Raw genomic sequence first — 21,798 nt, forward strand, 5'->3', positions numbered from 1 at the left:
AATACATACAAGAATTTAATATAATAGTAATTTAATTGTACCATTTAATCGATCTTATTTGTGAGCCACTTATAGAATAATGATTAAAGTAGTCTTTTTATTATGTAAATATAATATTCAAATGAACTCATTTTATCCGAATTCAGAAATGAGCTTGATTGGACAAGTTATTGAAACTTGTTTATTAGATATATATTTCTCAATATTGTTTTTCTCGTTTATTGCAAAAAAATATGTTATTATTATAAAATTAACTAAAAGAACATTATAATTTATAATAACAATATTATACTTTTAACTTTACTCCAAATGTGTATAATGTACTAGGTAGGTATTATGCATTTATACATCTTTATTAATGTTATTGAATTTCTGCCATAAATTAACGTGGTTTATCTATTTATCATAATATAATATTCATTTTACACATTCGCCTCTTAGATAAGAGAATTTCGGCCATTTTGTTGGCTTCGTAATTTTCATATTGTAGGAATATTGAGTCGTCTATCTAGTATTTTTATATAAAAGGTATCTGTGGTTGTAACACCGATATTAATAATAGCCACTGTAGACTACTCTGTTTGACCGAGGCGTCTGTTCCATATCTGTGCTATGAAGTATGAACTAAAGATTTTAAATAGTTTTTAAGTAACATAAGTTTATAGGTTCATTGTCTTATGAGTTATGACTTATCGGCTACCACGTACTGGTCTGTACTCTGAAGTCACTAATATGTTACATTTTAGTATTGGCTATTGTACACGCCAGTTATAAATTGCACATGGATTATACTTATACACTCCTATATAATATACATATAATAGTATAATATATAATATTAGTATTCAATCATAATATATCATTATGCAGCTAGCAGTTACCTTACACATTAATACATTATCTATGCATAATATCTCGTTAGTAATATAGCTATAGGCATATATAGCCTTATAGGTAATTGAATAATGTCCAATTAAATTTATAATGAGTCATGATTCTTGACTTATGACCTTTTAATATTTAATCTTTGTGACAACTGACAAGTCAGAGCTCAGAGGTGACAATACCTACCTACTTTATTATGCGCGTAACCGTGGGTAAAGTATTTCAGTGTTCCATGTTAGAAAATCAAAACTCATAGCGCAGCAATTAAATTTGCTTCCAAATCTAGGTAGTAGCAGGTGCCAAAAGACTCAAGTCAATATTTTAATAGATATCAATAGAACATTGAATATTGACTCATTCCTCCTGAATTTTGACTATAACTATAGTTAGCTGCAGTTTAGCACTGAATACATTTATGAACATTTAAAAATATACGAGTTATCAAAATGGTATTAAGAAAAAATAAACTTTAGTATATAAATTAAGTATCGTAATGGTTGAAGTGCAATAACTTCAAGCTGCTCTTAAAAATATTATTTCTAAATTAAATATGTATATAATAATATTATATTTATCTTAACGACTTAATATAATATGATCATAAATCAATATTAATATAAATCAGAACAAACTGAACACATATTCTCTCGTGTTGTCAGATTTCATCACTATATAGGTAGGTACCTATACATTATTGCATATATAGTCCCATTAGTAAGTTTAATAATCCTTTAATTTGAACAAAATAAAAAGGTGAACATAGTACAATAAACAATGATATACCTAATGGCTAATACAAATGATATTAATAAAAAGAGTAAATTTAATTCTTCTATACCAGTCATCATTTTCATTTTTATTTTCAAAAAAGGAGAAAGTACATAATCGCTTGACTGTACCTCGTCATTGAGTGAGACTAAGGTAAGTCACTATAATGTTTGTGCATTAATTTAAATTCAACGATACACCATCGGATAGGAAAATCGATTCTGACTATACTAAGCGAAGACCGCCTGTCAGTCATTGATTATAAAATAGACTATTCTATCATATTATTCTAAGTATATGTTATAATATATTTACATTACTATTAAAGTAATTATTTTGACTATTAGCAATAATATAGTAGCATATTAGTGCAAATCACAGAGTTTTTATTAATTCTTAATTTTTGTGTTTGTCTCTTTTGTAGCAGTAAATATGATTTAATTTAAGAAACAGCATCTTTTCCAGAAGGAAAGTGTATCTAGTTTAATGGTCAAAGTAAAAAATTTGCAATTATTTTCAAAGCCGACAGGAAAAACAAATACAAAATTAAGGAAAAAAATTTTTACGCAAAAATCGATTTTGGTTTTTGGTGTAGCTCTATAACAAATGATAGTATGTACATAAACTTTCATTGATTGTTTAAATTAGCATTTAGTGTACACCTTAAAATATTCAAAATATTTTAACTCTGTTTACAGAACTTTTCAGTTAATCAGTTCCCAATTTTTTTTAGTTTTTTTTCTATAAATGTCAATATAATTTTGTTAATTGTGTTGAAAAGCTTGAATATTTAATACAAGGCTCTTGATATATTGTTGCAATGTTGAGAAATATTAAAAATATATAATCACGATTTTATTTTATAAGCATTTAAGTTCAAATTTTCAAAGAATTTATCACATTTTTAAGGATTTTTTTTAGGATTAAAAATTTCAAACAAATAGTTGCACATAATAAGTAGTTAATTATAGGTATAACCAAAAACTTTAAAGCATTTATGAAGGCAGTTTTTTTTATAGTTGCCTATTTTATGTTCAAATTTACATATTAAATAACCAAGAATAATGATTTAAGTTATTTTTTGTAATTTAAAAATATTATTCGTGGGTACTTGAAACTTTTTAAATGTAATTTTTTTGGCAAAAATGAATTTAATCTACTGTAGTAGTGTAGTACAAATGCTTAATAGTAAAATAAATTACCATCAATTATACTACATTATTAAGTAATATTATAGGCTGACGGACAATTTTCGCTCGGAATCCTTTTTTGTATACAATGATTTTATATCATAGAATTCAAATTTAATACCATTCATTACAACTAGTGATCCACATGTAACCTAAGCTATTGTACAGTAGAGCGACATCCACTTACCCCTTTTTTTTTTGGTTTTTCCTGAAAAAAATACTAGGAATTTTCAATTTTTACCTCTCCTAAGTATCAACTAGATTCACAAAGAAGAAGAGAAGAAAATTGGAGCACTTTTAGTATCCCAAATTATGTTGACAGACAAATAACACAAATCTTTGTAAATACAAATATACAATACATTCATTCCCTCTTCTAATTTTATATTATGAAGTGACTTCATGACGTCATACAGTCAACAAGAGTAAAAAGTGTCAAGATATAAAAATGATTTATTCATTTTATTTAATAATTTAATATAAATTTTTTATTTTTTATTTTATAACTTCAAGCATAAAAATAGTATTATAATTTATAATATTAGTTTTAAGATGTTATTTAACTGTTATTAATATCAATGGTATCTATATGACTATATGGTAAAAATATTTATTTATACCTAATGGAAATATGGAATACACCCTAATAATTAATTTATCAATTACCTACTAGCCGACCCGTCACCGCTTCGCCCGTGAAAATTATGTTTTCTTTTTAATTTAATAAATTTGATAAATAAAATAGTTTAATAAATAAAAAAAAAAAAAAATAATAATAATAGTAATAATTAATAATTACATTTTAATTTTGTATCTCCCTTTCTTCGTCCCTCCATAGACTCAAAAACTACTGTGCCATTTTGGCTGCATACGAATTGCGTCCCAAAATACAAAAATATATATCGCGATATCCGAGTTGCGTCCGCGATGTTTGCACAACACATCCGAGTTGCGTCCACGATTTTCTGGCAATATGTATGAGTTGCGTCCTGGTTAATAATTTATTAATTGGTTAATAATAATATACATATTTTCCTTCCCACTTTTACAGACTGAGGACTGTTATTTGTATAAATGGTGTGGTTAAAAATTGTAGGTATATAAACTGTGTAGAGGTTAAAAATTGTAATTGCATATAATAAATTATTTATTATTTTAAAATGTTAGGTTGATTTTATAAAAATATGATATAGTTAAAAATTGTAATATAAATATATATATATATATCATTTATGCATGGGTAAATTTTTGTTTGCCAATTTTTGAACAAAGTCAAGACGTGTTATAATTTTGTTTTCAAACTCAGTCATAGTTTTTTTAATAAATTCTTTTTCCACATCCTCTCTTCGTTTATTACTTAAATTTGAACTACGCATTTTAATATAAATATCTATTTGGAAATTTTTCAATACTTCAACAAATTGAAAAATATTAGGATACAATGAATATAACATACCATTTAATTCAAACAATATTCTGAGTTGCTGAAAAACCCATGGCCCGAGAAAATATGCCCCGAGTAAACCGCGGACGCAATTCGTATGTGCCGGCCGTTTTCAATAAAAGTTATATAAATAAATTTCTTGAGACAAGGAAAGGGTTTTCAGCTTTTTTTATTAACCTTTTCAGTCCCTTTCAAGCTCAGCATGAATACAATTTTATTTTGACACACACCAATTTAATTTTTATAAGTTTATTTTTATGTTTGCAATTGGCCCATGCCTAATATAGGTTACAGATAATGAAAAAATGATTACCTACTTATTATGATTGAATATAATTTTCCGCATTGTATTATATCTTGTTATTTAAGCTAATAAAGCTTTTCTATATGACTATTATACATAAATATACAATTGACTAACAGCTATTATTAATTATTATAGGCAAAGTGTATGGACGTATGGTTGAGGTTTATAATGTTTATATAATTACTGAATAAATAATACCTACTCGACTAATTTTGACACAAACAATATTGACAATCGAGAATAATTTAACAGTAGCAATACGGAAACGATATAGATATATCGATAATAATGTACATCAGATAGACAGCTAATATATATATTATTAGCCAGGTTATAAATAATAATGATCTACAGAGGCTGTGAAGTGTTTAAAATATAGCTCCATCAAGGTTAGGTTAGGCCTAAAATTGTATACAATAGGTAGGTAAGGTAACCCTGTTTATTTCCTAAAGCCCTAAAACATTAAACGGATACTGATTTTATTCTGTACTTAGTACTTACATTTTACCTATTTTGGTATAGGAATGAAATAATTTAATGATTCCAATCAGTGGGTTTTCCTATAGAATTGTTAAATGCCAAGTAGGCATAGACGCAGTCAAAATATTTGTCAGGGAGTTGCATACTGCATATAATATGGTATACGCTGATTTCTAATCTGTAAAATACCATACAATCTGAATACACCGGGATATTTACATATTTATAATTATAATATTATAATGACTCCCAATTATTACAGTAATACTTCAACTACTTCACTACTATAAATTATTTAATAATTTGAAATGTTTTAAAGGGAATAATTATATATTATTTACTTTTAAGGTACTACAAATGTACAATAATAATTATTATACGACTTATCTCTTATAGGCACCGCATTGAATTACGATAAAAAAAATATATTCGTTTCTGACGTAAACATTTTTTTTATTATTAATAGGTACTAGTGTACTACTATAGTACTATCACCTACTGCTATATACATAACATATATATAATCTATATTATAATCTGTCCACTATAGAGATCACTGAAGATGAAACTTAAATTGAATATTTATAAAAAAACATTATATATGATCTCATAAAAATATAAAATTGAAGTTATATTTAAGTATTTATAGGACGTCACTACGTGTACCTATTGGCTATAATTGACTATGGGTAATATGATGTTTATTGGGATTTGGTTCAATTTATTATAGTGTTGTAGATCATATTCTTTCATACGTTACAATAGTAAAGGGTGTTAAAATTATGAAGTTGGTATTATACCTAGATATAATAGGTATATAACTATACGTATAGTAGAGCCGTTTTGTTGGTTATGGTCGTATATTAAGCATTTGATATTTAAGATAATTTCTTAACTATTTTGGAAAGGTACCCTACTGAGCTATATATAAACGCAATAAAAACTAAATAAGAAAATCTTTGGATAAAGAACCCGTTATTTTACGGTTTAAATATATATATTTTCATTACAATTTAAGCTTCAGGCGCTCATTTTTGATAGAATTGTTTTTTAGTTTTTTAATTTTTAAAAGCGTTGATTATTTTCGATATTGACCTCTCGAAAGTAGTTACTAACTATAGATCAAATTGTCTTCAAGAAACCTCCATCTATCAAAGTTGATGATCATAGCATTTTTCTACTTAAAATAGTGTCTTCACAAAAAACAATAGATTAATCGCTTCGCTCAGAATCTTAAAGTAATATTATAATATTATGTATAATAATAAATTAATAGTTATTCGCCAAATGGTCCTATGTACCTATACGACTAAAATACTTGAAGATAAACTAATGTTATGCAGGACCGAGTTGTCGGTCACTGTAAAATATAAAAATCCGATGGCAGTGACACTATCGCCTGGCTGCAAACCGCTGTATAAAATAATACTATTATTACGTCGTAACGATCGTACCCAACTAAAAGTCAAAGTGTTACGAATTATGACTTCATATTTTTTAAGCTTTGGAAAAAAAGGCGGAGTCGGACAAGTCGTTATCAGTAGATTCATAATATGTTACATAACATACAGGTTGTGACACGATAAGAAATACATATACATATATTATTATTCACCGTATTTTCAAAAATGATAACGTCGATAAAATAAACATTACCCACTCGGCCTCGTACCTCCTATTCGGCAATCGGCTAAAGAAGATTTCCGTATTCTGTAAGCAGTCGCAGTGTACTTTAACGTAATAACGTGTGAAGTGGTACTATTAATTGAGTAAAAATATTGCTGTTGCTTTTCAGCGTCTCTGCTTATCCTTCGACCGTAGTCTACTGCTAAACCATAATATACGTAAATAGATTTTTAAATATTCACACTACGATCCACGGAGTTTCGTCGACTTCGGTTGTTATTTGATTTACTGAAATGGAAAGACACACCAAGAAAACTAAAAAGGTTTGTGGAAAAGATTTTCTTTTAATGTCCATTTTGACATGATGATGATCATAATTATAAACTGTTAGTGCTCTGTTGCTCATTTATAATAATAATAATAATTTAAAAAAAAAACTTATTTATTTTATATAGTATATAAGGTGATTTGCCAAGCATACTTAAATCCACTTTTTTCCTTAAATCATGCATTTATTGAAATTTTTAAGTTAACTTGAATATTATAATATTTCCAACTATCATATTTCTACTTACTTTTTTTTTTAAAATGAGAATCACCCTTCTTTTAAGGAAAATTGTTGAGCTCTTCAGTTTGTACAAACCATTTCAGTTGTTTAAATTTGGTGTTCAAGCTTACTTAAAAATTTAAAAATCAGAATTATTTGAGAATTAAATGAAATCAAGCACGCTTGACAAATCAACCCGTATACTATTCATATACTATCTAACTTTTTAATTCTAAATTTGAATATTTATGGTCTAATAAGTATTGAGTAATGACTTTAATAGATCAATATGGATGCATTGGGACCCCAATGTCCATGGGATCCTTACAGAATACTGGTTATTTTTTTTGTTATCAGTAATGATTTGATATGATGAAAATTAGAAAAAAAAATAATCAATGGTATATTCATTTTTTTACTAAGACAATCCTTAGAAACTGTGGTCAATGATCATTATGTCTAAAATAGGTATAAAATATAGTATATCATTAGGTACTAATTTAAAATCTGATACACATATTTAGTTAGTACCTAACTTCAATAAAAAATACATTGACAATGTATTTGAATTGAATAGGAAAGAGGAAGTTTTATTAATTTGTCACTGCTAGTTAATAGTTAATGACTGTTTTACATAGTAATTTTATAGAACTCATGGTCAGTATTGAGTGAAGAAGGTCATCAAGTATGACGTACATAATAATATATACCTATCTATTCTAATTTCATATTTTATAAATTATAACTTACCAATATAAGTAAGTTGTTTAATTTCTAACTAATATAATTATTACACATTTATAATTTTTGTAGAGATAAATATACCTATTTGTATTGTATAATGTACTAAATGTCTTAATGTATCTTAAGATGTAAATTATTTTATCTCAATAAAATAAAAACTATATCTTATCTATAGGAGGTGAGTTTGGTACCTATTTTTTTACAAAATTAATATTTACATTTTATATTTACTTGTTGAGAGAATGTGTATGATGGTATTAAAGTATAAAAGTATTTTTATGATAATAATAAAGTTTTTATAATTTAGTTTCATCCCTATGAAATCTAAATCTTAAATTAAATTGTTGGTGTTGATTGAATTTTAACATGAAATAAAGTAAAACTACCTATATCACATTAATTGTTAAAAATAAATATTTCTTGAAACAAAATGGGTTAATTATATAATTGAGTATACATGGATTATGATCAAATTTATAGTATTAATCTCATTTTAAACAAATATATATAACTAAGTATATAAATTATAAGTTATTTTGAATCTGAATACTATATTATGAATTATGTTGCCTGTCGATCAGCTCTCTGTCACTTTCTGTGCTCCTTCACATCCTACAAGAAATCATTCTCTATTTTTCATTCTGACTCATCTGATATCCTTTTCCTATAGTCAATTAGGTACTCCACAGAATGCTAGTCAGCTTGAACTAACTTATACTATGTCCAGTGATAAAACACACCGTATCCTGACAAAAATTACTACTTTTGCTCATCAACATATATACCCTGCCATAGTGGAACCTGTCTCGTTGATAGGGTGTCAAAAAGTGATGTGCCGAATTAGCATGTTCTCTCGTTGGACAGAGTATAGTGTTGAACCTCAGAACTTATCTGTATGACTATATTATATATTTTGTTATTAAACTATGTAATAATTCAATGTCTGATATGGTATTTAATAATTAAATAAATTACTACATGGCTAATAGAATAGTTGCCAGATTAGATTGGAGGATCAGTTATTGAATGTATGTGTTAAAAATATATTTACTTGCTTACACTTATTTGAAATACCCTATCAGGTAAGTACCTAAGTCCAGTGGAGTGACCAGGGGGTGTTTTGATTGTTGAAACACCCTACATCTTTATGCAAAAAATATATACACTATATGATTCAGAATTCACAGGTGTCCACAGACATTTTTATAGGAAGGAGGTCAGGAGGTGGAGAGCTAGGATAATTTTAAAAAATGAGGATCTTTTTCTAAAGAAAAATCTGAACTTTAATATATTATAATACCATATTATATAGGTCTAAAATGTAAAAATTATGTTACCTACTACCTAAGGAAGGATATTTCCTCATTACACCCTCTTCCCCCCTTTATGAGCTCCCATTTTCGAGATTTTATATTGAATTTGGTATTGTTGAGACTTGAGAGGATACTATACCCGTATGTGTTGTATCTGTCTTACAAATGCATAACATAGCAAAAACTGTTTTGTGCGGAATAGAACCACTCAGGCTGTAGTCTAAGGTAAACAACCAAATTTTCACTCTATAAAGAGGAGAGCATATGCTGAGCAACATTGTTTTTATTGTTTTGATATCAAGTTTGAAAAACTAAAAAATAATGAATTTTAAAACAATAAACACTTTTTCGTATTTATGATATCGAAAAAATACGTTTTACATTTGTAAGGTGACAACACATGCAGATGTAGCATCCTCTTAATGTATAGATTAATGACTAGAGTTGAGTATGTAAAATTCTCCCCCCTACATGTCATACTAAACATAAAATTACCTACCTAAAAACTCCCTGGCTACCCGTCTGCTTAAGCCTGAATTTTAAATTAGGTACTTATTATTTAAATACATATCACTTATAATAATACTAAAAAGTCTAACATTTTATAATCACTTCTAACTACATAGTTCATTTTTGAATGTAATTTATATAGCCATGTAGTATGTGTACATGTATACATAGCTAGCTTACTGTATACTGTAGCGAGTCTACCAAATTTTTCATTATAAAATGTGTGGGGGTTGCATTATAACCAACATAATTCTCACCATTTAAGTCAAATCAAATTTGGAAAATCTTGCATACTGTGTCCACAGTGCCAGTTGCCTATTACTATGATCTGCAGTTGATGTTACAGCCTCAAGCTATAATTTGTCAGCCATTTGACCATGAACTTCCACTCTCCTTGAGTAGCTTCTTAGCATATAGAGGTGGGTGGTTGTAAGCATCAGTCACAAAAGTCAGACTTACCTGTGTTGATTCCATATTTTAGTTAAACTCTTTAAAATTATAAAATTATAAAATTATTACTTCATTAACAAGCATAATGATTCAACTTCTTCTATTCGGTATGAATGTATTAATATTACTGTTTAAATGATGAATAAAATATGTGAAATAAAATATATTATGTAAAAGAAATAGGTATAGTATTGACACAGATGCTAACAATTGTACCTATGTGTATAATACCACATTTATTTAAATTATTACAATAAATACTAACGAATGTATTGCTAAATGGCAGTAAATGCTAACTCCAAGCGTAATATGTAATATTATACAGTTCATCAATTTAAATTAGATTCTAACATATATGTTTCAACTTTGTATTTAATTACAACTTTAAATTCTATAGTCATATCAGTTACAATATAAACAATGATAGAACAATGCACACATATTGTACATTTAAACAACACTGTAAGCTAAAAACTATAATTGATAGAACCTTAAAATAAAAATAAATTTGGTATAGATATATGAGTCGATGGTAATTTATGGCTTTTAATATAATTTTCATTTATAATTTATAACTACTGTTGATATGATTATATGAGAATTTGATAGTTAAAAACTATGAATAAATCAAGTTAAAAGGGATTGTAAGTAAGATTATACCTAAATGGAAACAAAATAATTAACAACTTTAAAAGACCTATGATTACCTATGTATGTTAGTGCTAAATTTATAGAATCAGAGAATAATTTGTGATAAATGTAAAATATAATTATATAATTACTGTAAGTCATAGACATAATTGATTATTTTTCTGTTACTTTTATCATAAGACAACCAACATTTAATATTGTCAGTAATATTCAATACACCATTTTTTTTGTTACATAATTTTGTACATGTAAAAAAAAATAGCGCAGTTAGGATGTATTTTTTTTGTGCAATTTATCTATGTATATTTTTAATTTTCTTTAAAAATGATTTGTCTAGTATTCTTAAGAAAATAATAAAATAATTTCAAGACCTAACTATTTTCTTTTGAAATTAGAAATGGTAAATTTACATTTTATATTATAGCTACATGTGTACATATGATAATGTTAACATGTTAATAATTTAATTGACATTATTTTAATCATTTTTCATAGATTGTTGAAGAAGATGATACTTATACAAATGATAAAACAAAACCTGAAGTAAATCAAACTAAATATTTACTGTATAGTATTTTTGCTATAAGTTTTGTGGTAATATACTGTAAGTAGAATATAATTCATACAATGTTTTTTTTGTGATTGTCATTTACCATCAGTTAATTCAATTTTAAAAATTACAGCTTATTACACTATATATAAATCAGATTTTGGCGACAAAGTTGTTAAAAAGCAACCATTATCAGAACCTGTATATGCTGTTATTATTGATGCAGGAAGTACTGGTTCAAGAGTATTAGCATTAGCTTTTAAAAAAACACCAAGTAAACGAAACATTTAAAATTTAAATAATATATCAATATTTAATTCTTATTATTTTATAGGTGGTTCTTTAGAGCTAGAAGATGAATTATTTGTACAAGTTAAACCAGGCTTATCTAGTTTTGCTGATGATCCAAAAAAAGTAAATGTTGTTTTTCGGAACTAATGTCTAAAGTTTATTGAATTATGTTTGTATTTTAGGGTGCTGAATCAATTGATCAGTTATTAGCTAAAGCTAAAAATTTTGTGCCCGAACGCTATTGGAAAAGTACACCACTTGCAATGAGAGCAACGGCTGGTTTAAGATTATTACCAACTGAAAAAGCAGACGGACTTCTCAACGAAGTATTTTGTATTTTTTTACAAAAATAACCTCTAAATTGGTTTTAAAAATGATCTTGTTTTTTTTATAGGTAATACAATTATTTGAACACAATCCGTTCTATACAAATGAAAATTCAGTGGCCATAATGGATGGTATCGACGAGGGTCTTTTTTCATGGTTTACAGTTAATTTTCTTCTAGGTAAAAACATTGACATACACACATACATATAATTAATATATTTATTTATAAAGCAATTATAAAAGTTTATTTATTTTTTAGATCGTTTGAATGGTAAATTGACAAACACAGTAGCTGCTCTTGATTTGGGTGGTGGATCTATACAGATCACATTTATCCCAACTAATAGTAAACAAATCATAAAAGAATTACCAGAATTTATTACAGAGTATTCTATAATGAATGAAAAAGTAAACTTGTATAGCCACAGGTATATTAAAATTGAACTTATATATTATTATGTCAACCATTTAAAAAAATATATTTTAGTTATTTAGGGTTGGGATTAATGGCTGCACGAAAGAGTGTGTTTACTGTAGATGGTGATTTGTTGAATGTTACTAGTCCGTGTGTTCAAGAAGCGGCCAAAGGAACGCCTTACAAATTTGCTCAAAATATCTACCACGTAACGTAAGTTTTTAATTTGAATTACAGTATCAATAATATTTTAGAGCAAGCTGTTTATTTTTAGTTCATACATACTACTCCATCTACTTTTGTCTAAATACTTTTATACGTATTAGTTATTACCAGGGCTACGATTTCAATGTTTAACATGATGCTTCCCAAGATAAAAATGTGTTTCAAATACTTACTATTAAACATTGAAATATTTTTGCATTTTTCAAGGTTTTTGATGTCTAAGGGAATTTGTAATGATTTTCAAGGCATTATATTTATAATTTATATATTATTGTAATTTTTTCCTCTTTTACTCAATTATAACAAAAAACAATATAAATATACATATTGTACTAAAATATCATTAGGTAATCTGGTTTTTAAATAAATCGATTCACCAATTTATCTTAAGAGGATGTCACACCCGCATGTGTTGTCTCTGTCTTACAAATGAACAACATAGTAAAAATTGTTTTGCATAGAACAAATTTACCCCCTCTGTATTTATAGTAGAATTACCAAAATTCCACAACACATAGGAAAGATCTTTATCTGTGTCGGATAGCACAAATACAATTTAAGTTATCAGCTTGGGAACATTAGATTTTTTATTTGATTATTTACAATGATTTGTTAGTGCTATTAAAAAATCAAAAATTCTACAACACGGATAAAGTTCTTCCTTATGCGTCATCGAATTTTGGTGTGTTGTATATTTGTAAAACAAAGAAAATACATGTGGTTGTAACGTCCTCTTAATGTCACACATGCCAATAAACTGATGACCGATCATCTATATTTTCTTATTGTACCATAACATGTTTTGGTAATGCACATATTTTTTGAAAGGACAATACATTTAAGTCCCATCCCAAGTTATTACTATATTGGAATGTATTCATTTTAGTGGAGCGCCATCAAAAAAAGGTCCAGCTGTCGATTACTTGCTGTGTAAGAGTATCATTGAAGCTGTGGTTAAAACTGTATACACTGACAAACCCAAAGATTTGCTCAACCAGAAAATAGTAGCATTTTCATACTTTTATGACAGAGCTCAAGATGCTGGTCTCGTCAGTATGTATTAAGAATTTAAACATGATATGCAGTACAATCTCGGTAATCCGGCTATTTTAATCTATACGTATCAATTTATATATATATATAAAATTACTATTATTTATATTCTATAATAATTACAAGAAATAAATAATAAATAATAATATTTATTGTATACATAATTATAATAATAATAATTATTGATAAATAATAATAATACATAACGTAATTAATTTTTTTATATTTATCAGTAAAAATGTAAAATTCAATAGAAAAATGCGTTTTTATATGAACCCCCGTTAATCCGGCAGTAGTGTGGTCTGATATGTGTCGGGTTACTGAGATCGTACTGTAGTTTTGAAAATTACTATTACTATTTGATTTATGGTTATTATTGTCATTTCTAGGCGAAGAAGGAGGAGACGTTACCATAAAATCATTTTATGAAGCAGCAGAGAGGGGTAATCTGTTTTTATTTATAATATTGATTGTTTTTATAATAAATTGAATTTTTCCAGAATGTTCTCAAACTAGTTATAATGAGTTGCGTCCATTTAAATGCCTCGATTTAACCTATATTTCTGTGTTATTGGAACAAGGTTTTGGCTTACCCGTCGAAACTTCAGTCTCTGTAAGTTTACTATTCATCCTCTTTTTATACTCATAGTTATTCAAATAATCTAATCTAATTATAAATTTGATGTTTAGTTATTAAATACTATTGACGGACACGAAATAAGCTGGGCGCTTGGAGCAGCTTACCATATTTTACAAAATGGACTTTAATTCAAACCGCCATTTTTTAAAAACCAACAACCATGGTGATTGATGATCAAAACTTAGTCTATATTCTATTTTCCACTTGGTCGTGTTTATTGTTTACTTACCCGCGATTTAAACATTGTGTTCTAGTTAATACTAACTATTCACATAAATATTTAGTTGCATTTTCGATTTTTATTTTTTATTATTAATATATTTGTTATATTTATACATTATATTCCAACGAATTATTTGATTTTTAATACATGTATTGTTAGATTAAAAATATTTCAAATTAAAAGTCATGATAATGATATGGAACAATTATTATTTGTGATTTGTCCACAAACAAAATAGTTTGCATTTCATTGCCATAATTATCTACTTAATTGTTTGATTCAATAAAATTGTATAGTTGAATAATTTGGTAATTATTTAATAAGAAAAAACTGAACTATACCATCTCATCACTAGATGTTGTTACATTTTTAAAAAACAATTAGGAGTTGTAGTTATTAATTGTTAAGGTCATTACAAGTTTTCAAGTGTTTAACAAATGTATGTATAAAACAACAACAATTATTGCATTTTTATTCATTTTCTACTTGACATTTTTTCAGAAAAAAAAACCTTACATAGGTAATATACATACATAGTAATATAATATATAAATATTCTAAAATCTATTTTAAGATACCGTTTCTTCTAACATAACTAAAACAAAGTTAACACTTGCAATCTTTATTTTTTTAGATGACAGTTGTAGTGATCTGATTGTATCATAATAATAATATATTTTATATAATAGTTTATGATTCTTTTACAGAAAAAATAAAATAGGAAACATATGCAATCAATATGTAGTAAATAACTAACTCATAATATTTTAACTGAAATTTCTTTGTTCTTAGCATTTAGGGAACATTTCATTTTATACATTTTATTTCAAAAATATACAGGCGGAAACTAAGAAAATGAACATGACTGATTCCAAAAATAAGAAGTATTTAAGTACATAATTTTAAACTTTACCATATACCTTATTTTACCAGTCGTAAATGCAACCCTACAATAATTAAGCTAATGTATTGTGTTAATTATATATTAAGCTGTTTTGAAAAATTTGTCTTCTAAACTTATGAACAGATATTAGAAAATTTGGGAGACTTTCCATAAACTTAAATTTCTACAGTTGCATAAAAGTTAATGAAAAATCTATTTTATAAAAATATTAATCTATTAAATAACAGTTTTAATTTGTATTCAGTAATATAATAAATTACACATTAAAATACTTTTATGCCTGATAGAATCCTAATCTTATGGTAAGTCTACATTATGGTCCATTTCTGGTAGTAAATAAATTATTTTAAACTGATTAAAAATATGATAAAATAGTTTAGGATTCAAAATTGAAGCCTTCTAAAGAGCAAAAAAAAAAACTGAAGAAAACTCATGATCCACCCTGTATGTAATTATTAGAATCTAAACAGCTATATGAAAATTATAATTTTAAACCTAATTAGAATAATGTTCAAACATAAATGTATGTAAACTTGTATCAAATACATTTGCCATTCTTGATAAAATACTGACAATTATAGAGAAAAAAAAAATAGCAAATTTATCAACAAAAGATTAATGGTTAAAAGACAAATTAAATGTTTAATGTAAATTATACAAGGTTGAATGAATAAATAAAAAAATAAATGACAAATTAACTAAACATCTAATTATTTTTTTACATTACACATTTGGCTCAAATCTTTATGGAATAAGTCAACAATATAGTCTATACTTTAAACAATATACCATTGGCATCAATTTTTCAAATAACATAATGGTAACATACATTTTTTCAAGATCTTTTATTGTACCAAAAATGAATTTGGAAAAAATGAAACACATAAAAGAAAAAAGTTGGTTTCTTTGTTGTTGCATAGAATATAAAAATTTCCATATTTTATTATTAGGTAAATTAATAAAAGACACTAACAAATTTTTACTCTTACTATTTAAATAAAAAATATAATTGTAAATATTTTGACAGCCTTTAGTTACTAATTTGTTAGAATTCAAAGTTAAAATAATTAACAAATCTACAAAATTGGAAAACATTAAAGTATCACTATTTGTTGATTGTTTACTTTTGCAAATTTATCATGTTAATCAAAGAAAGTCATCTTGAACTAGGTCAGGAGGAAATCGCATACCTCTTCTTTTCAAAGAACGTTCAATAGATTTAGCTTTTTCAATCTTGGCATCTTGCTCTTGTTTTTGTAATGCTAAAATGTCTCCTATTGACACTCTTTCAAACATCTGATCGGCCTCCTTAAGGGCGTCCTAAAAACAAATATTAATTATTAATATCGTTAAAAATGAATTCAAAATTTTAAATACAATCTTACTATTTCTCCGAGTAAAACGACATTTTCTCCTCTCACCAAAAACACACCTCTGGGTATATCACCAAATTTCTTACCCACATGTATGCGTTCAACTGTTTGCTGAAGCAACAAATTGGCATATTGATCAACGCTTCGTAAGTAACCAATAAGCGTTCTGCCGTCACGTAAAAGAACCATAAGCTTTTCTGCATTATTAAAAAAAATAAAAACAGTAAATATTATTGAAAATGACTGTTTAGATTTTTAGAACACAATCATATAATATTAGACATTTACACTGACAAACCAATCGATTTATCATTTTATACTTACTGTCCAGTTCGTACAAAAGTGTAGCAGTTCTGGGCGGAAAAGAATTCATCGCTGTTGCACGAGAGTTATTATAAAATCGTAAATTTGAAAAAATAGCAGTTCGGAACCATGTTAAGAAATACTTCTATACCTACCCATTACTTACCTAAAAATCACATTGTTACGCACTGAAAATAATAATAATAATAATAATAACAACAAAAAACAGTAATGAGTTATCAGCGATCAGTCGTAGATAACATAAATGATAACGCACTACCTTACGGTATAGTCAATTTGCCTTTACTAAAAATCGTTTTATATAGTAGTGAACGTACAGACACAAAATAAAACAAGACAGAAAATCGTTGGAAACAATTGAACTAAATATAATCTGTTACATGTATATTTAATTTAATTGTACGGTATACATTAAAAATCAAAATGAACGACGATTGTCTAAATTTAAAAACTGTTAATATGAATCGTTCGTTGACTTGGGTGAACGTTTGATATGTAGGTACCGGTATACATTATAATATGAGCTCGTACTTATCGTTCAGTATAAATTAGACACCAATTTTTACTTACAATTCGTTACAACTATTGATTTGATCATAATTAACAATACAAGACATAAATATTAAATACTATTTCAATCAATACTCAAACGTACATAATATTTTGTATCGTGTGAGATAGATCACACTTTGATCTTGTATTACATATGGGTACATATGGGTAAATCGCACGTTATGTTGCAGATTTGTAGCATTAAACAATACTAATACTAAAATAAAATAAATAAAAACTCAAAATAGGTAGTGTCACTAATGGGTGGCTTCTTCCCTCAAAAATTCAAATGTAAATACTGTCACATTTGCTTATTATTTTGTGTAAGAATAGATCGTAAATTTCTTATAAAAATAAAACCATTATTTAGTTAAGAAAATTGAGTAATCAAAATTGAAATAAAAATGCATCTACCAACTATTTTTAAGTTGGTTTTCATAAAGTCAATTTTTTTATTAGTATGACATTATTCACATTACAATATTTAGTTTACATACCACTGAAGAGAATGTGGCTTCTATTTTCAGTTTTACATGCATAACGTGGCAAATGTACGGTCAACTATTCACATTTGGTTTTATTAATTTAAACATTAATGAATAGATTTATTATTTCATGTAAAGTTTACAAAACATATTTGTGAATTTTTTTGTTTTGATATTTGAAATTGAAGCGTTAGTAGTTATAAGTAGGATTTGGATTTATATGCAATAAAAAATTTAAAATAATCATTTTTATTTACCAGAATATGCAAAATATGATTTTTATACTTCTAATTAAATAAATATTTTTTATATAGAAATCAGAAACTAATCGAAGCAAAACCCACTTTCTAATCAATAATTATTTATTATTATATTGAATATTGTTGTAAATTGTAATTATTTGGTCTTTCAAATTTTGAAACACGAATGCCTGACGATTGGATCAATGAATGGATTTATATCATCTAAAACTTGTACAAATGAAAAACAAAAATAATGTATAGGTCGTCTGACAAAAATAAGGTTCTACATTTACGACCATTCAACGAATATTCTAATTATTATAGATGTTCAAAATATACAAAAAAATAGTTGTCCTATCTTATCGGGAATAATTCAAATTGCGGACTTATCTGACATCCAATCAATTTGGACTCAAGAAAAAAACGTGCAAATGCATAGAAATCCTAGCTCTAGTTACAACTTATAAGTATGTAAAAAACTAAAAATATAGGGATTTAAAAATGTTCTTACATCACTTTGAAAAATTTTAGATAGGAATACATTGCATGTTAATAAAAAAAAGTCTTTCCATTTACAGTTTAAAATATCTATAATAACAGTTTAAAAGTAAAATGTGATAACTTCTAGAAAAAATTGCAGACATAGTTTAAAAACAAAGAACATAATACAATTCTACAAGCTATATTCTTCTAAGCAAAAACTATATAGTTTTAACTAATATAACCAAAAAAACAGTATTGAAGTATTTAATCAATTATTATGTTGATGTTTCTTTATTTTCATTCACAAAATTTTTTAATCTATGTTCAAGATACCTTTTTCTGTAGGTAATGGGTAATTCAGATAATTCTGAAATAAATTCGATTTGATCTCCTTGTTTAGTATACATGTTTTCACCATCAGGTAAAATGTTTCTTAAAGCTAGATTTCTTTGAATTAATGTTTCATAATACTCTATTCCTCCTTTAATATATTCTTCACTGATATCACATAATTTTTCATCAGCTTTTTTTTGATAAAAATTCTCAGTAGCAGTGCGTGCTAAGAACCATACTAATACTCCTATATTACTTAATAATACAAGTACTAAAGTCCTAACTCTAGCTGGGTTTGGAGGCAATATATTATATATGTAACTTCCCAAAGCATACATTGGCATTAATACTATAGAAGATAAACTAGATTTAATAAATATTCGATGATTGTCTGTAAGCATCAATTCCCGAGCAATACTATATTTTTTGGCCGGTTCACTCAGGATTAACGACTTGACAAACTGTTGACCAAACTCAGACTTGTCGTTTAAAAGTTCAGCATATGGTTTCTGAAAAAAAAATTAATAACATACAAATTCTTGGTATATATTATACAAATATTTGATTATACTTGTAGATTTAAATCTGCAGCATTTTTAATTGAAATATCATCTACTGAGTTAAGATCATAAATGCTTGGAATTCCTATATAGCTACCCATACGAGTATTCAAACAACCGACATTTATTGGATGAATACTTTTAGCTGTAAATGGTATTACAAAAGCTTTTTTAAAATCTGTTAATTTTAAGTCATGAATCACATCATCATGTCGTTTTCGAAGAGATTCACTTAATGCAACTGGTTGATTATTTCTGAAAAATAATTAAAATAAATTTAGTTTTTAAATAAAAAAAACAACCACCAAGCAACTTTTTTAAGTATTTATGGAAATGAAAAAGTTAAGAATAAACTGATACACAATTGGGAGTAAGCTTGTCGATGTCGAGATTTCCTGAATCCCGACCTGCACTAATTAAAAAAAAAAAAACTCCAAGTTAGAGGGTATCCACACTGGTGGGCTTCTTTTCTCACGCCATTTCACATTATGTTTTGATTTTCAAATTGAGACTACAACAAATATTGTATTGGTTACAAAATCGTTATATTTTTACAAACCCATTTCATCTAGGTGATCTAGTCACAGACTAGAAACTCGCTAAACTAAACCAGTTTCAAATTATCTCACATTATCCAGCACCTCTATAATGAACCGTGTAAATGTTATCGTCCACGCATCTCAGTGCGTTATTTTTTCACACAGGTTTAGGAATACTCAATTATTAACAAACAAAAATAACTGTATTTTGTAGTAACGTACTTGTTTGCTTCTTTAAAGTATTTGACAAATAAATCATTAAAGATTATGTTGGTAGAATATTCGATAGCACCAGAACCAATAGTAACAGCGCACAATGCGTTAACTACGAAATCCGACGTTACTTTAAACTTGCTCATAATAATTGTCAATTATTATCAATAAAGTTCAGAGTTACAATATGAGCTATGGGCAGATTAATTTATTCGCCAACAGTATCCCAATCCTAGTGTCCTACAATATTTTAATGGCTTTGATTTAGATTACTAAACAGACATTAGCTTACGAAACACGAGTTGCAAAAAAATTTAAGGTAGCCACTGCATTACTGAAGTCTGGAATCACCAAATCGGAATATCCGGTTTCCACTATCCGGCCATGATTATGATATCAGAAAATAAGACAAGATGATATCACTGTTATTCTCTGATATGAGCAATCATATTTTACATATAATCTATTTTGTGGTGATATCATTGTTATTCATTCCCCGGCCAACGGGTGAATACTGATTGCTGAATATTTTTATGCGGTTAAATCGCGTTTATGAATCATGGATCAACGTCAGTTTCGGTTTTCAAAAAATGTCGTTAATCGTTATGTTTTATGATCACGGACGTGTAGACGTCCGTGTTTATGATTTTCACATTTTTTTAACATATCATTGATAAAATTATATTGTACTATAAATTGTGAGGCAACTTTTATGAAAATAAATTCGTTTATCTCAAAAAGCACTTGTAATGTCTCACAACACACGTCATTCAATATTTTACCACAGAAATAAATACTAAAAACAGAATAGGTGAATTGCATCCGTTAAATTATACCGTTAATTATCAATATTCAATATCATTAAAATTTTTTATTGCTGGCATTGCTTATCGGTGAGATCATCCACCCCGGCCGGTCAACCGCCGGCAAAGCCTGAAAGCCAACCAACTGCAGGCCTGCCGGTTCCCCACACCCCCGCCGCATATCATCCTCTTTTTCGTCACCACCCGTTCCCGCACCGTTCGCCAATGGCAGTAATTCGTTTATCATTTCATCTTTTTACGTTTTAATTTTTTTTTACGCACACGGCAGAAACCTCGCGCACACGCGACCCACGTCCTACACGGCTACACGCACACGCACACGTACT

The 21,798-nt window shown here is 27.2% G+C and overlaps 3 protein-coding genes across 3 annotated transcripts; 1 reads left to right on the forward strand and 2 right to left on the reverse strand.

The window, feature by feature from the left end:
* The first annotated feature begins 6,721 nt into the window (after positions 1–6,721).
* LOC111043002 (ectonucleoside triphosphate diphosphohydrolase 5) lies at positions 6,722–14,757 on the forward strand. The gene is made up of 12 exons (XM_022327769.1): positions 6,722–7,023; positions 11,411–11,519; positions 11,599–11,739; positions 11,800–11,879; positions 11,939–12,082; positions 12,151–12,262; positions 12,344–12,512; positions 12,572–12,712; positions 13,611–13,777; positions 14,167–14,220; positions 14,278–14,390; positions 14,468–14,757. Exons 1-12 carry the CDS (start codon positions 6,994–6,996, stop codon positions 14,543–14,545), a joined length of 1,338 nt encoding a protein of 445 aa, XP_022183461.1. The 5' UTR covers positions 6,722–6,993; the 3' UTR covers positions 14,546–14,757.
* Positions 14,758–16,105: 1,348 nt separating this feature from the next.
* On the reverse strand, positions 16,106–17,429 carry LOC111043004 (U6 snRNA-associated Sm-like protein LSm1). Its single transcript, XM_022327770.1, has 3 exons — positions 17,242–17,429; positions 16,930–17,114; positions 16,106–16,864 (listed from the first exon to the last, which is right to left on the reverse strand). The coding sequence occupies exons 1-3, from the start codon at positions 17,288–17,290 to the stop codon at positions 16,691–16,693; spliced, it is 408 nt and encodes a 135-aa protein (XP_022183462.1). The 5' UTR covers positions 17,291–17,429; the 3' UTR covers positions 16,106–16,690.
* Positions 17,430–19,091: 1,662 nt separating this feature from the next.
* Positions 19,092–21,726, reverse strand: LOC111042995 (transmembrane protein 177-like). The gene is made up of 3 exons (XM_022327760.1): positions 20,658–21,726; positions 19,908–20,151; positions 19,092–19,845 (listed from the first exon to the last, which is right to left on the reverse strand). Exons 1-3 carry the CDS (start codon positions 20,792–20,794, stop codon positions 19,279–19,281), a joined length of 948 nt encoding a protein of 315 aa, XP_022183452.1. The 5' UTR covers positions 20,795–21,726; the 3' UTR covers positions 19,092–19,278.
* Between the last annotated feature and the right edge of the window lie 72 nt (positions 21,727–21,798).

The sequence above is a fragment of the Myzus persicae genome, unplaced genomic scaffold, assembly GCF_001856785.1.
Source record: "Myzus persicae strain clone G006 unplaced genomic scaffold, MPER_G0061.0, whole genome shotgun sequence".
In the NCBI taxonomy this organism is placed as follows: Eukaryota; Metazoa; Arthropoda; class Insecta; order Hemiptera; family Aphididae; genus Myzus; species Myzus persicae.

Excerpts from the sequence above, each read along its gene's own strand:
- LOC111043004 (XM_022327770.1), bottom strand. The coding sequence starts at position 17,290 with ATGAATTCTTTTCCGCCCAGAACTGCTACACTTTTGTACGAACTGGAC. Across the intron at positions 17,115-17,241 it reads ACTTTTGTACGAACTGGACA|AAAAGCTTATGGTTCTTTTA; the intron begins GTAAGTATAAAA and ends TTAATAATGCAG. Across the intron at positions 16,865-16,929 it reads TCGTTTTACTCGGAGAAATA|GACGCCCTTAAGGAGGCCGA; the intron begins GTAAGATTGTAT and ends ATTTGTTTTTAG.
- LOC111042995 (XM_022327760.1), bottom strand. The coding sequence starts at position 20,794 with ATGAGCAAGTTTAAAGTAACGTCGGATTTCGTAGTTAACGCATTGTGC. Across the intron at positions 20,152-20,657 it reads TACTTTAAAGAAGCAAACAA|AAATAATCAACCAGTTGCAT; the intron begins GTACGTTACTAC and ends ATTATTTTTCAG. Across the intron at positions 19,846-19,907 it reads CTGCAGATTTAAATCTACAA|AAACCATATGCTGAACTTTT; the intron begins GTATAATCAAAT and ends TTTTTTTTTCAG.
- LOC111043002 (XM_022327769.1), top strand. The coding sequence starts at position 6,994 with ATGGAAAGACACACCAAGAAAACTAAAAAG. Across the intron at positions 12,263-12,343 it reads TACAGTTAATTTTCTTCTAG|ATCGTTTGAATGGTAAATTG; the intron begins GTAAAAACATTG and ends TTTATTTTTTAG. Across the intron at positions 14,391-14,467 it reads CCGTCGAAACTTCAGTCTCT|TTATTAAATACTATTGACGG; the intron begins GTAAGTTTACTA and ends TTTGATGTTTAG.